The sequence below is a fragment of the Euprymna scolopes genome, chromosome 42, assembly GCF_053919585.1.
Source record: "Euprymna scolopes isolate OS-2025 chromosome 42, ASM5391958v1, whole genome shotgun sequence".
Lineage (NCBI taxonomy): Eukaryota > Metazoa > Mollusca > Cephalopoda > Sepiida > Sepiolidae > Euprymna > Euprymna scolopes.
In genome coordinates, this window is record NC_136523.1 from 64920743 (window position 1) to 64936906 (window position 16164).

At 34.0% G+C, this 16164-nt stretch overlaps 2 protein-coding genes across 2 annotated transcripts in view; both read right to left on the minus strand.

Annotated features, from left to right (window-relative positions):
• LOC145267120 (uncharacterized) overlaps positions 1 to 14313 on the minus strand; it is a 162261-nt gene extending 147948 nt beyond the window's left edge. Inside the window, exon 1 of the mRNA XM_080123152.1 lies at positions 13322 to 14313. Coding sequence (XP_079979278.1) covers positions 13322 to 13556 — 235 coding nt within the window. The 5' untranslated portion in view covers positions 13557 to 14313. The remainder of the gene's footprint in view (positions 1 to 13321) is intronic.
• A 482-nt stretch (positions 14314 to 14795) lies between these two features.
• Positions 14796 to 15827, minus strand: LOC145267190 (uncharacterized). Its single transcript, XM_080123253.1, has one exon. The coding sequence runs from the start codon at positions 15825 to 15827 to the stop codon at positions 14796 to 14798; it is 1032 nt and encodes a 343-aa protein (XP_079979379.1).
• Between the last annotated feature and the right edge of the window lie 337 nt (positions 15828 to 16164).

Consider the following 16164-nt stretch of genomic DNA (forward strand, 5'->3'; position numbering starts at 1 on the left):
TTAAACCGTTGATGGTTAAATAAGCCACCGGATGACCGAAATTGAAACTTGACACCAGTGTCCAAATCATCAAATGCAGGTTTCAGCATTAGTGAAAAGAAGAGTGCAAAGAGGACTGGCGCCATTACACATCCCTGTTTGGTCCCATTCGTAACATCAAATGGATCAGACATCATACCATCTGATACAACATTGGCCTTCATCCCCTCGTGAAAGGAAATGATCACGTTCAGCATGTTTTCTGGAATACCAAGCCTTCTTAAAAATTGCCAAAGAGCATCGCGATTCACAGTGTCAAAGGCTTTCGTCAGGTCAACAAACATCATATACAATTCCTGATTTTTCTCACGGACCTTTTCTGCCACCTGACGTAAGGAAAATATCATGTCAATGGTGCCGCGACCTGACCGAAACCCACACTGGGACTCTGGATGCACCTTATCAACGAGACGCCTTATGATTCGGTTTAGAATGAGCCTAGCCAGAATCTTTCCTGCAATTAAAAGCAGAGATATCCCCCGATGGTTGTCACAAACATTCTTGACTCCCTTATTTTTGTAGAGATGTTTGATGCAGGCATCTTTGTAGTCCTATGGAACTCGGCCTGCTTTCCATATCTTTACAAAGAGAGCATGGAGCTTTTTTACCAGCACATGCCCACCATGCTTGTACACTTCAGGCGGAATTGGATCCTTTGGTGATGGGGACTTGCCAGAAGCAATTTGTTTGATGGATTCCAATACCTCCTGATAATTCTGGAATATCTGGATTCTGAGGAATAGAGGACACGATATCGCCGTCAATGACAGATGAGGTGTTTAAGACAGTTTCAAAGTGCTCCTTCCAACGATTGAGAATATCTGATTTATCAGTCAGCAATGCCTCTCCATCAGCTGTGCTTAATGGGGAAACACCACTTTTCTGAGGACCAAATACCTCTTTCAGACCATCATAGAAGGCTTTCGTGTTCTTGCTGTCAGCAGCTCCCTGCAGTGCAATTGCCTTATTGTACCACCATTGTTCTTTCATAGCTCGGAGAGCTCGTTGTACCTCACCTTTACACTTTTTGTAGGCCGTGTGCTTCACTGTTGAGTTTTTGTCCTCAATCTAACATTTGTGAGATGAGTGCATTTGATTAATCAGTGCTTTAACTTCATCGTCACTTTTGTCAAACCAATCCTGGTGTTTTCTTTTCGGTATTCCAAGGACTTCTACTGCTACAGCTTGAGTTGCTTCTCGCAATGCTTTCCAAGAAGATTCAACATCATCAGTTACATCAACACCCTCAAGGTTTTCATCAAGCTTATTGGAGAGCTCAATTCTCTTTTCCCTGGATTTAAGAGACGGCACATCAATGCGTTTGGGGACTGTTGATCTTGTAACTCTGTGCCTTCGCACATGCAACGACAGTTTACTTCCGAGAAGGGCGTGATCCGAAAGATAGCAAGAAGTGTGGAAAGAGCGAGTGATTTTTAAGTCACTCATGTGCTTCCGCTTTGTTATGACGAAGTCAATAAGATACCAGTCCTTTGAACGAGGATGCATCCATGTCGTCTTCCGATGCACAGGTTGTTGGAATGTGGTATTGGTAATACAGAGGTCAAACTCCCTACAGATTGTAAAAAGTCGTAAACCATTTGCATTTACCTTGCCTATGCCATGCTTACCAAGTACACCGGTCCAGGACAGATGGTCACTACCAACACGAGCATTGAAATCGCCAGCAAGAACAAGTTTATCATGGTGTCGAACTCTGGAGAGGACATCACGGAGGGTATCGTAGAAGTCATCCTTCTCTTGATCTGAACTGGCTAACGTTGGGGCGTAACAACTAACTAGCGTCACCTTTCCTTCGTGTTTCCTTCTAACTCTAGGGAAAGAGTTGCCACATGATCAGATATGCCTTTGGGCAAAGACGATAAGGACTTTGCCAGCTTGGACTTAATGGCAAAACCAATGCCTGATTGGCGAGGTTCATTTTCTGACTTTCCTGACCAAAAGAAGTCATATCCACCCTTTTCCTCTCGAAGTTGAGAATTGCCAGGCAAGCGAGTTTCACATAAGACAGCAATGTCAACATCTTACCTCTGTAACTCAAGAGAAACAAGGGCTGTCTTGCGCTCGGGTGCAGCATCATTATCCTGGAGGGTATGGACATTCCAACACCCTATTGAGAAATTCTTTGTTGAGGTTTTTTGTCGTATTCTATTGTTCTGACTGCGCAACTGGATAACCAGACAGCTGCAGCGGGCTGCCAAGTTAAGTGGTGAGCAAGCAATTTTTTAGGGCTCCTTTTATCGCCCCCTCCCCGCCACAGGGAAAGCAGTGCTATCCCTAAATAGGGCTGCTTTGTTCCTGATGGAGGACACGAACGCAGGTTTGTGCTAGAACGGCCATCTACCATCAGCCGCCACTGTGCAGAGATCCGGCTGAGGACTTCCAGTAATATCCTTTACCTGTCCCCGTCGCTTTCACTCCATCGCCAGTGGACTTCTTGTAGGACAGTGTGAGGTTTTCATAATGAAATTACGATAAGCTGTCAGAAACCCACACAAATGGTTTGATTTAAGTGGTGAAGGCTCGTGTAGGACCATCCGCACTTTTTGAAACTGTTGATTAACTCACTCGGTGCAAACCAATTGCCACAGAACAAGCAGACAACGGCCCTCAGGTTTGATGTAAGAGTTTCCTTCTCTTAGTGGTATAACCGCACCCCCAGACACCAACCTGGGAATTTCCTTGTACCGGCGCAAATATATATATATATAAGTATACACACACACAAACACACATGATGCTAGTTGGCCATTGACCCCGAAAAGGGGTTCATTCACCATTTGAAAGGTCTTGTTTTTAATCCTTCAGGGAGACTAGCCGCCCTCCTCACCAAACAAGTCTGGTGGGGGAACCAGTTTAGTCGCCGGTGACCCAACCATGAGGCAGGTCATTTTTACCGTCATTGGATATTTTACCCCTCACCAGACTGTTCATTCACGTGAAATCACTTTTTTTATTCACCCTATTCTCTCTGCTTCAATTTTTGTTATCAATTAAGATCTATAAATTACTTGTAGTTTCATTTAATACTTTTGCAAGCAAAATCCGATCCCGCATTTTACTAAATCCCACCCTTTGATGAGAAGGAAAGTATTTCTTCGAAACTCCGCGGATTAAGGACTATCCACTTATTTAATTTTAAAAAGTAAACACTAAATATGTGTTTAACTCTTTTTCAAAGTGTTTTTTACCATGTTTTAATAACTAGTTGTTAATTTTACTGGGTACATGTTGTTAGATTCTTCCATCTAATCTTAATGTCGTTCGACCCAAGTAGTTGGTACCGCAACCACATTCAAAATTGGAAATAAGGTTACTATTATGGGGGACCTAATCACACCTAGTGGGTACCCGTTTTTGGATAAAGTATCCGTAATTGTTTCCAATTCCTCATCTAATTTTAACTTGGAACAAATCATAAGGGCACAATGGGTTAGGGTCCAAATTAGATTTATCTTACGTTTTTTAGGGAAAAATGAATCCCAACGAGTGTACAATCCTGTAAATGTGAGTTTACGGTATATAGATGTATGGTAACTAGATGGTGTTTTTTGTTACCAATACATCAAGGAAAGCTATGGATGAATTGCACTCTCCCTCATAGGTGTACATTAACGCGGGATGCATTCCATTGAGTAAGGAGAAAAAGGTGTTTGCTTTTGTTTGGTTATTAAATAAACAGAACGTGTTGTCAACATATCGGAAGGTCACTAATTGTTTTATGGGTCCAGATAGTAAGCGCTCTCCATAGAATCCCACAAAAATATTCGCCATGGTCGGTCCAAGTACTGACCCCATGGCCACACCATCCTTTTGCCGATACATAATATTGTTGAAACTAAATTCCACAGATGTCGTGGCAAACTTCATAAGTTCAATAAAGATGTTTTCAGGAATAGGAGGAGGTGATATCCGGCCCCGATATAAAAAAATCTGCACAGATATCTATAGTTTCCAAAACAGGGACACAAGTAAAAAGATTGCTAATATAGTAGCACATAAATCTATTAACAATCTTAGAATTTTTAATAAAGCCAGCAAAATAAAATGAATCTTTAAGACAATATTTACTATAATGTAAAACAGGTTGTAAAATGTCAAAGATCCATTTTGAGACCTTGTGTTGCGATGACCCTACAATGGAGAGAATGGGCCTTAATGGGATATCCACTTTATGGATTTTAGGGAGACCATATAACCTTGGGCGGATAGATCCAGAGGGTCTTATCTCACTAGCTACGTTCGTCGGAAGTACACCGTTTTTGACCCACTTGACCAGTTTTTTTTAAATTTGGTTTCCAAGGAGGCGGTTGAATCATGAGTTGCGACAGGGCCCAATTTTTCAAATTTGTCTTTGTCATCTAGTATTACTGACATTTTGTCAACGTACTCATGATGATTTAGTATAACCACCCCTGACCCTTTATCTGGTCTTGTAATAACTAATGATGGGTCTTGTAGGGTTTTAATAACTGCGAAATGCTCTTTGCGCCATTTAAACTCAGAATACGACACTGGTGTACTGGCGTAATTGTGAGCAAGGTCATTCAATTTTGCCTTGAGATTCCTAGTTTTGGTTTCAGAGACTGGTGCAAGTCTCTCCGCTTGGGCATTGACGATTTCAAATTCAGAAAATACCTCTTTCCATTTAACACCTGGCAAAGGAATACAAAAATCTAAACCATGCTCACGTACCATTAGTTTTGGAGGTGACAAGTCATGGGAAAATAAAGTAAGAACGTTACTTCCAATATTTGGGTTGATGATAGTGAGCATTCTTTCGTGCTTTGATAAAGTTCACTTTGCACGATATGTTGCAATTTTACAAGAACGAGATATTAAAAAATTAGTTCTTAAATCAAATAATAAATTGCAACATTAATATATAAAATGTTTGGGTGTACCATCAACCCAAATATTGGAAGCAACGTAAAAAAAAAAGTAAGATAAATCTAATTTGGACCCTAACACATCGTGCCCTTATGATTTGTTCCAAGTTAAAATTAGATGAGGAATTGGAAACAATTACGGATACTTTATCCAAAAACGGGTACCCACTAGATGTGATTAGGTCAGTTATTCAAAGGAAATTGGCTGAATTCTCTCGAATTAAAAAGAATATAGTAGCCAAATGTCAATTTATCTTCGTTTGCCTTGGTTGGATACAGTAAGTGAAAAATTTGTCAAACAAATAAGTTCAGCAGTTCATGGATGTTATTTTGCTGCCAATGTACGTGTTGTGTTCTCTACAAGAACTTCATTACCATCTTCTCGAAAAGACGTTCTACCCCCCCCATAATAGTAACGTTATTTACAATTTTGAATGTGATTGCGGTGCCAACTACTTGGGTCGAACGACATTAAGACTAGATGGAAGAATCCAACAACATATACCCAGTAAAATTAGGAATGGAACCTACCGGGCAACGGACGTTGTTACTAACACATACGGGTCTTCAATTACGGATCATTTACTTAAAAACCCGTCTTGTGCAGCAAACTTTAGCACGGACTCTTTTTCTATTTTGAGTCGTGCTCATTCACTATATCACCTTAAGATCTTGGAGACTATTCACGTTCGACTTAGAAAACCTTCCCTTTGCAAGCAAAGAGAATGCCTCCTGGGTTTGAACGTTATTAATCTCTAGGGTATTCGACCATAACGCTGTTTTATTTTAATCGTTTTCCCACTTTTTTTCTCCCCGTAAATTGAATAAAACGCAATTTTAATCGTTTTTCCATTCTTTGTTTTTAAAATTCCCTCGGTACGGCTTTGAGAAGCGAGGGTCGAAACTGGTCAGCTGACTCCCCATTTCTCTTTCTTATCTCTCCTGCTCCCCTTTTTCCCCTTTTTTGAGAGAAGATTAAAAGAATATATATATATATATACAAATTTTCTTTTAATCATGAATCATAAAAGTCTTCCCTTCCTAATTGCAATATTTAAATTTTGTATCCCTAAAACATTATGAAGTATATATATGTATATTTATATATGTATATATGTATATATATACTAGAAAAAGTACCCGTCGTTGACTGAGTTCAAAAACAGGCTACAGAAAATGGACTCTGATTTATGAAAGTATGATAGGTCATGAAAAGGAAGGGTTGTAAAGAGATAGCTTCGAATTTGGAGGTATCACAACCAAAGCAAAATATGATGAAAGTAAAAATAAAATAGATAAACCCTATAATTTATTATACCATACCTGTTCACACTGAAACACTTATCACAATATTCTGTGGATCTATATTAAAAAACCTTGTTAAACTTTGTGATATATTTCCATTCTATGAAGGTCAGGTGCGAACGAACACCCAATAATTTTATTATACCATATTTGTTCAAACTGAAACATAATTATCAAAGTATACTTAAGCAGATAGATATAAAAAGTCTTTATAAAAGTTTGTCCCTATTTCCTTTCCATGGAGGCCAGGTGCGAACGCAGACCCCACAATTTTATTATACTATTCCTATTTAAGTTAAAACATACTCATCAAAGTATTCTTATGTGCATCTATATCAAAAACACTTGTAAACGTTTTTTTTTAATTTTTAAATTTTTTATTTCCAGACTTTGTGGACCAAGCGTGAATGCAGACCCCACAATTTTAATGAACCACCGTTCTGCCGGATCAAACATACCTATTCCTGTGTCTCGATACATCTTCTATCATTATATGTAATCAGTTTTTTAAAATAGTCAACCATATAGGCGCCTATTCGTGACCACACACACACACACACACACACACACACACAGCTTTATATTATAGATATGTAGACAGATATGTATATATGTATATGTATATATGTATATATATATATATATATATATATATATATATATATATATATATATATATATGTATTTTTCTTAATTTAACCTCGACAGTCGAGTTTTAAATTTCTTTAATTCCCTTTTTTATGCCCATTTTCGTAATTTTTGGATATAATCAGTCTGGTGAAGGGTAAAATATCCAATGACGGTAAAATCCAAAGATGCAGAATCCAAGAAAGTTAATTTTTTTTAAGTTTTAATTTTTATTATTTTTTGTTTATTTATTCATCTATTTACTTATATGTATGTATGTGTGTGTGGGGTTTCTTGGTGTATATATATATATATATATATATATATATATATATATATATATATATATATATATATAAATATATATATATATGTGTGTGTGTGTATGTGTGTGTGTGTATGTGTGTGTGATTGTATGTATTCATATATATATGTATGTTTGTATTTACATGTGTATGTATTTATTTTGTATTTCTTCTTATTTCAGTTGGTTTCCTTCAAAAACTCCTGCTGATAATTTAATTCTTAAATTATAACGTGTACATTTCAGTTGACCTTTTTTGGCTTAAAACTTTGGCGCCTTTAATGTCATCTTTTCTGGGTCATTTTGACATTTGTTTTTTTATTTTAAATTTATTCCAATCACCATTCAACTTTTTTTTCTCTCTTTTTCTTCTTCTTCTTACTATTAATATTAATATTATCATTTGTGTTTATGACAATATACATATATATACACACACATATATATATGTACCTGTATATACATATATATATATACATATCTATAAACATATATATACATATCTATATACATATACATATATACATTTATATACATATGTATATATACATATATATAGCCAGTAGAGTTTAGTTTCCTAGAAGTACATCTAATGAAACAACATGTGCCTACCAAAGAGTGCTCAATGAATAAACAGACCAGGTATATGAAATTTATTTATACAAACATTAATGGCTACATATGTGCATACATGTTTCTGTAATCACCCGCATTGGGGGACTACGTCTTCAGGCCAAGAATTACCGTCGAAAACTAATATTACAACCAAATACTTTTTCTATTTCTTTTGTCAAGTTAGAACGTAACCTGGGTGGGAGTCATAATGCGGTGAGAAGACAAGTGAGGTCTTTGAAGATAATAAACATTTTTTCATTTCCCTTTCTCTTCATCCATCCCATCTTTTGGTTTTTATGGCATAAGGTACATGAGAATTTAGTATTTTTGTCTTGCAGTCTGTAAATTAAGAACATTTCCTATGGTCACTAAGTACTGACCGGTGTCTTTCAATCTACACGCATCCACACACATACATGCACACAACACACACACACACACACACACACACACACACACACACACACACACCCGTTAATACAGATATTCAAAAGCGAATATATGCTGTTCGTTTTATTTTACTCACACACACGTACTGAATCTAGGCAATAACTATAACTACGCAAGAATAAAGTTAAAATTAAAATAAGGTAAATAAAAACAAAACAAAAAAAAAATTAAAATAAGGTTAATAAAACAAAAAAAAAACAAAAAAACAACAAAAAAAACAAAAAAAAGGTTGTTTTTTTGTTTTATTTACCTTATTTTAATTTTAACTTTATTCTTGCGTAGTTATAGTTATGCAGAGTTGGCAACCAAATAAAGACGAAAGAATTATACAGTTTCATGTTTTTACACAGTAACATCTATGGAAAGAGAAATTGAAACCGAATAAACAGAGTAAAAATATGAATTTGGCAAAACCTAAAGTGCCCTTAAATATATTCAGAAGCATTCGGTCCTTATAATTCTTTCGTCTTTATTTGGTTGCCAACTCTGCATAATTAGATTCATTATGAGCAATCCTAAACTGCTAATGTATATATATATGTATATATATATGTATATACATATGTATATAAATGTGTATATATGTAATGTATATGCATATAGATATGTATATATATGTATATATATGTGTGTATATATATGTATATTGTCATAAGAGGACATATTTCCTCTTATGATCTGAATAAATATTATTTTCGAAACACAAATGATAATATTAATTATAAATTAAATATAATAAAATATAATTATTAATATAATAATTATAGCAGAAAAAATACTTAAAATATTATATATTAATATAAAATAGATATAAAATAATTATTAATATAATAACTATAATAAAATAAAAATACTTAAAATATTGTATAATAATATGAAATATAAAATATAATAATAATACTTAAAATAAAATATTATATAAAATTATATAAAAACGGTTTTACTTCAATTTGAATGTAAGACGTTTTTTTTTTTGGCGTTTATGGAGATTTTCAAAAACGTAGAACGAACATTTATTCCAATTTTAAGGTTCCAGAAAGATCTTTTAGCGAAAGTATAAATAGAACGCTGGTCACTAGCTTAAATCAGTACTTGACATTTGGGACACGAATACAGAAATGACCATACAAGTTTCCGACTAGAAGAGTCGTTAAACTCACAAGAAAAGCTGATCACAAATAAAAACAGAAAGACCAGCCTTTGCAAACCTCTATCTGGTAAATATATATGTATGTATATATGTATACATGTATATATATGTATACATATATATATATATATATATATACATATATGTGTATATATATATGTGGGGGGGTGTGTACATGTATATATATATATGTATATATATCTATAGTCCTATAAATTCGTTTTTCTTTTGTGTGTATTGATGTTCACATAAAACCCCTCTTTTTGTTTAAAAAGAAAATACAATTTTCTTATATATGGGTTGTAGAATTGCATTCACTAGCAGATCTAGATAATTTACATATTCTTTTAAGCATTCATTTTAATTAATTCCTTATTAGTGGTTTCGGTTTTCTTATGGGATGATCACCTTTAGTTAACTATTACCTGTAATTATATTCATTCATTCTACATGATTTATACTTGCATAATATTTGCGTAAAAAGTTTACAGTAAACACAAAATTGTTTCCATATATATTTATGTATACATATATATTTTTGTTAAATCTATAAAAGTGAACGAGTCTGTCTGTGTGTGCACATTTCCCTACGCAATAACTCTGTCAATTTTAAGTCTATGACTCGAAATTTGATATACAGGGTACTGAGATTTGGGAAAATCTTTGATTTGTTTTCGGCCAGAAACTTGGCTGATAAGGGGTCAAAGTTAAACGATTGGACCTTTGAGAACTCTACTAAATTCCTCCGACAATTTTAGGTCTAAACACTTGAAATTTTAGATAAAGGTTCCTTGGACATGGATCTAAGTTAATAACTTGATATGAGCCTGAAATAATAAATGTTAAGGGGTCATAATAAGGATCAAAGTTAAAAAAATTGACCGCTTTTTTTTTTGCTCAACATACACCACCAAACACCCGGCAACGCCGAACTGAAATGCTAGTATATATATATATATATATATATATATATATACGTTTTGTGGTTAAATTTAAATTCTGAAATTTATATATTGCTCTATTCTTAAATATTGAGCTTTTCCTTTTTGGCTAGGATTACCTTGAAAGTATTACTTCAAGTAATATCAATCAGAATTTTTCATCTGAATTCTATCAGTGTCTTATCTCGCTTATATATGCATATATGTATATATATATTTCTTTATATATATATTTATATATGTATATGTTTATATATATATGCTTATGTATATATATATATGTATATATATATGTGTACATATATGTGGGTATATATAAATATGTATATATATGTGTGTGTATATATATGTATGTATATATATGTATATATATGTATATATATGTATTTATATATGTGTATATATATGTATATATATGAATATATATATGTATATATGTGTGTATATATGTATATATATGTGTATATACATTTGTATACATATGTATATATATGTGTATATACATGTGTATATATAGATGTATATATATGTGTATATACATGCGTATATATAGATGTATATATATATGTATATATATGTATATACATGTGTATATATATATATGTATCTACATATGTGTGTATATATATGTATATATATGTATATATTTGTATATATATATGTATATATTTGTATATATACATATGTGTATATGTATGTATGTATATATGTATATATGTATATATATGCATGTATATGTATGTATGTATATGTATGTATATATATGTATATGTATGTATATATATGTATGTATATATATGTATGCATATATATGTATATATATGTGTATTTATATATCTGTCTGTATATATATATATATATGTGTATATATATATATATATATATATATATATATATAATTACGACGTAATCAGGTTTGACACACCAGTTCAAATCAGATCAACAAAGTTAATCAATGGTGAGACTGGCCAGTACTAGATGGCTGACCATTTGGTACTTCCAGGTGCTATATGTGCTCTCCGCTTATCTCGGCATTTTTTTCTAGTCGTCCTGGACGTCTCCTTGCCACTGGACTGTAGGGTGTATCCTTTTTCTTTCAAGACTGAATGGAGGGATCGATATTTATATATATATATATATATATATATATATATATATATATATTTGTGTGTGTGTGTGTGTGTGTGTGTGTCCCGAGGTATAATTTGATTTTTGTTTAGCAATTACTGTATAAAGGTACCACCATGCCTAAAGCAAACAAACTTACTGGAGTTGAGAATTCTCGACTTCTACATTTCCATAAGCAAGGTTTGTCAGCTAAGGTAGAACTGTGATTTGTAACTTGCTAAAGAACAGTGAAAATTATGGAAAAGCAAAATCTACTTGTAGGCCCCATAAAATTTCTCCTTTATTGAATAGGAGAATATAAGATGGGTTGTTGTGAAAGGCAGGGGATTTTTTTCTAGTCTTATTAAGGCAGTACCAGATACTAATTGTAGTCCAGTAAGCATCAGACAAAAAATCATGGTAAATAAAAAGCGTAAACAAATTCCTCACCTGCTTCCACGTCACAAGGTGGGCTGCTTAAGGTTTGGTCGTGAATACCAAACATGTTGAGAAGTGGAAGAAAGTTTTGTTTTCTGATGAGAAAAAATCCAATCTAGATGCTTCTGATGGCTGCCAACGAACATGCCTTTTGAAATTTTCTCCGTACGTCATAATGGTGGAAGGTCCCTAATGGTATAGGGTGCCTTTTATTACAGAGGGACAATAAAGCTCCAGGTAGTGCAGGGTCGCCAGACAGAGGCTGGTTATGTTAGCACGCTACAAAAAGCATCGTTGATAACGGAGGGACATGGTTTGTGTGGGGACAGATATTACAACAGGATAATGCTGCAATCCATGCTGCACGACGGACCTTGACCTTTCAATAAGAAAATGGAATCCATCTCTTTGGGACATCCTGCATGTTCACTGGACTTGAACCCAATTGAAAATGTTTGGAGATGGATGACAAGAGATGTTTATCGAAATAGCACACAATATTCAACCAAAAATGAACTTCGTGAAGCCATCTTCAGAAGCCGGAGCAACATCCCCCATCCTTAATGGAAACGCTTATTTCTAGCTTGCCCCAAAGAATGTTCAAAGTTATCAAAACCAGTGGAGGTAGAACTCATTATTAGATTTGATTGTTGAATGTTTTCGTACACTTTTCGTACAATTTTGTAGATTTTATGTTCCTGGTCTTATAATTTTGATCAAGTGTAAAATGCCTCATTTTATAAAAAATGTAAATTTCTGAATAAAATGTCTGAATGTAGTTTTTTCTCCATAACCTTTTAGATTGTAGTATTGGTAACCTTAAGTGGGAGGAGTTTAAAATCTGTCCTTAAAAATAAGGTTTCTTTTTAAAGCTTTTCAAGTGGTCTTTAATTTTTGATCAGTATTGTACTGGGCCAGATAGTTTATAGTTTAGGAGCAGGCGAAAAGATGACAACAACACACAACGCGAGAATAATTAGACACAAAATTTCTTGAAGCTGACAAATAACCGTCACATGTTTACCAAAAAACAACAAACAGTCAAGATTTTTATTTATTTTAACGTTATTTTTTGTTTTTTTTGTTTTGTTTTGTTTTTTTTCAAGGACCCAGATAGTGCAGATAGTGAAAAGGTTCGAGAGAAGCGAGAAGCCAAACACCTGCCAGGCAAACTCACTTCAGACCTGCTCCAGAAATCAACCGGGGAAAACAATAAAATAAATAATTCTCAAAATATATATAAAAATAAAAAATAATAATAAAAAAAAAAAAAACAGGGCATAAAAAGGCCTCAAAAAAAAAAAAAAAAAAAAAAAGAAAAAAGGAAGATAAAAAATAGAATGTTCCACTTTGCTCAGATGAATGATCCGGTCGGTCAATCATTTCTTTTTTAATCTTTCGAATAAAAATGAAAAATAAATAAAAATATATATCTTACCTAATGGAGTATTTGAGGGAAGATATTTACCACGATATTCATTTAATGCTGTATGCAAGCTCGTAACTTCATTAGCTGGAGACAAATTTATAGGAAATAAACCTATGATGGCGTGAGTCTGTGCTTTCACGGATATCAGTAAAGAAAAAAAACATATTAATAATATTGTTTTTCTTGTGTCCATTGTTGATTCTTTTTTTATATATAACACTATGGACCCAACGTGAAAAGACATTCACATACTTCTCTCCCTGTTATGCTACTGTCAGACGCGTTCATGTAAAACGAAGTTCCGGGTAAATAGTCAGACTTTGAACCAATTAGATTTTTTGTTTGTTTGTTTGTTTGTTTGTTTTTTGTTTGTTTGTTTTTTTGTTTTTTTTTTGTTCTGATCACATTTTACACAAAACTACTCATGTGGAATAAAACAAAATCTCTTATTTATTATGAAATAACACAATTTAGTGCATGGGTGTGTAGGAATTCAAACAAAATGTTGCAGGTAGGCAGCAGCGATACTTCGTGGTTTATTAGTTTGAATATAAGTGTTTTATAAGCTCAGTACCGATTGGTGCAAGCATAATCGTTTGTGGAACAAATGGAATGCGTTCTTATTACTTCCGTTTCGGCTTGTCTAATCAGAGGCTATTTCTCAGGTGAGCTGAGCATGTGGCAGAGTTAATAAAAGGGGTTAGACATGCGACAACTTCCTCTAGACACACTAGACAACATCCAGGGGACTCGAGCCAAACCATAAACTTCTCTCTTGGGGTGTAACAGAATCTTCTGTGGCTTTGGTTCTGGGTTCGATTTATTCATGAAAAATCCATCATGGCTGCCATCGGACCCTACTGTTGTGTTTCGACCAGGCACTTTGGACTCGGACGAAAAAGAAGCACGAATTTACAAGTCGGAGAAGAATAAAAGGGTATTTAACTTCAAATAAATACAAACGTAAAATAAGTAGGTTGCAAAACAACTGTGTTTGTGGCTTTATAAGACGTCCAAAAAAAGTTATTTTAACGTCTTGAGTTTGATGGCTCCTTTCAAGTTAAGAAGTAGAGAGATGAAATAAAACGTCTTTTCTCCACTGATGTTCGTATGAAAGAGAGCATTTAAAGGGAATCTCTACTCCCGTTTAATAAATAGGTTGCCGTGATTGGTCGATGAGCGGCAGCTTTGGCCAATGAGACAGGGCCTTATTTTAAGTGTAAGGAAAGGAAATAAGATGAAAAGGGAGGTAACTCTAGTTTTTTTTTTATATTCTCCCAACAACAAAAAATGCGACAAATGAATTCGTTGCACGTCCCTTTAGGACTTAATATATATATATATATATATATATATATATATATATATATATATATATATATATATATATATATATATATATATATATATATAAATAATATATATAAAAATTTCAGGCCTGATTACAAGAATGTATATGTAGTTTTTAATAATTTTTTTTTTTTTAATAATACAGATATTCTGGATTAGACATTGGTTTCTTTATTCTCTTAGATTTGTAAGTAATAAATTCTTCTGAAGCATCTGCTGGTCCCATATTAGGATTCTTACAAACTTCAATAGAAGAGAGTGCGCTTTCATCGGATTCCTCTTCAGCTGGAGTGTCAGGAAAATAGTTATGAGTTAAAGACAACTCCAATGGAAACAAATCTTTGTGGCTATGTATTTCCACTGCACCATTGCCTCTTTTTATTCGAGCGGAACGAACTTTGCCATCGCTCCCACTAAACAGTTCAATAACTCTGCCCAGTTTCCAGAAAGGCTTGGCAGGATTCTTTATAAGAATCACATCATTTACCTTGATTTTATTGTGGAACTCAATTTCATGCAAATCCTTGTAACTTTTTCTTAGACTCAGCAAATATTCCTCATGCCACAGGTCTTTGAATTTCGAAGTCAATTCTTCTCTGTTTTCCAAGGTACTTACAAGTAGAGATCTTGTGACTGGTTTTGTTTCAACTAAACTGGGGTTGTCAGCTTGAAAGGAAAGTTCTGAGTTTATGTTAGGATGAATAAAACAGTTGGGTGCTAAAGGGAGTAATTCAACATCAGTAGAACATTTGTAGGTCAGAGGCCTGGAGTTCACTGCCCTTTGGACGTCTGATAGAAGGGTTAAGAGTTTAAAATAACCGATTTTGGATCGACCTAATGTTTTAAACAAGCATGATTTTATTACCATGATCATTCTCTCCCAAGTACTACCAATCCAAGGAGAGTAAAGAGGTATTTTTATGTGCATGATAGCAGAGCTGGTAAATGCATTATTGAATTCATTGTTGTTGATGTGATGTTTAATTACATCGCCACCTAAAGAAGCATTAAAGGAATGTGCATTATCACTGTATATATGAGTGGGTACTCCATAAATATTAGAAAAACGAATTAATGCAAGAATGAAAGCTTGAATGCTCATATCCGGCACAAGCTTAATGTGAATAGCTCTCACATTCATACGTGTGGAAACGAACAGATACATTTTTGTAGGCTTCCTTCTCTTTATACCCAGATGTGACCCATGTAATCAATACGGATATGTTGAAAGGGATTTATTAGCCTAACTCTGTGTTTCGGGTGTTTTGGGGTATTTAAAAGCTAAGCTGTTGAATTTTTTTTACAGGTATAGCAGCTTGAGATTACAGACTTCTCCGACTGCCTTGCTTGGGGAAGCCAATATCCAGACAACCTTAATTTTGTTATTGTCGTGCCCGATGATGGCTATCCAAAATTATTAATTTCGTTAGTGGATGTTGCTTGGCAATCAAAATTAGAAAGACCAAATTATAGTCATATCTTGAATTGGCAATTCTGCCATC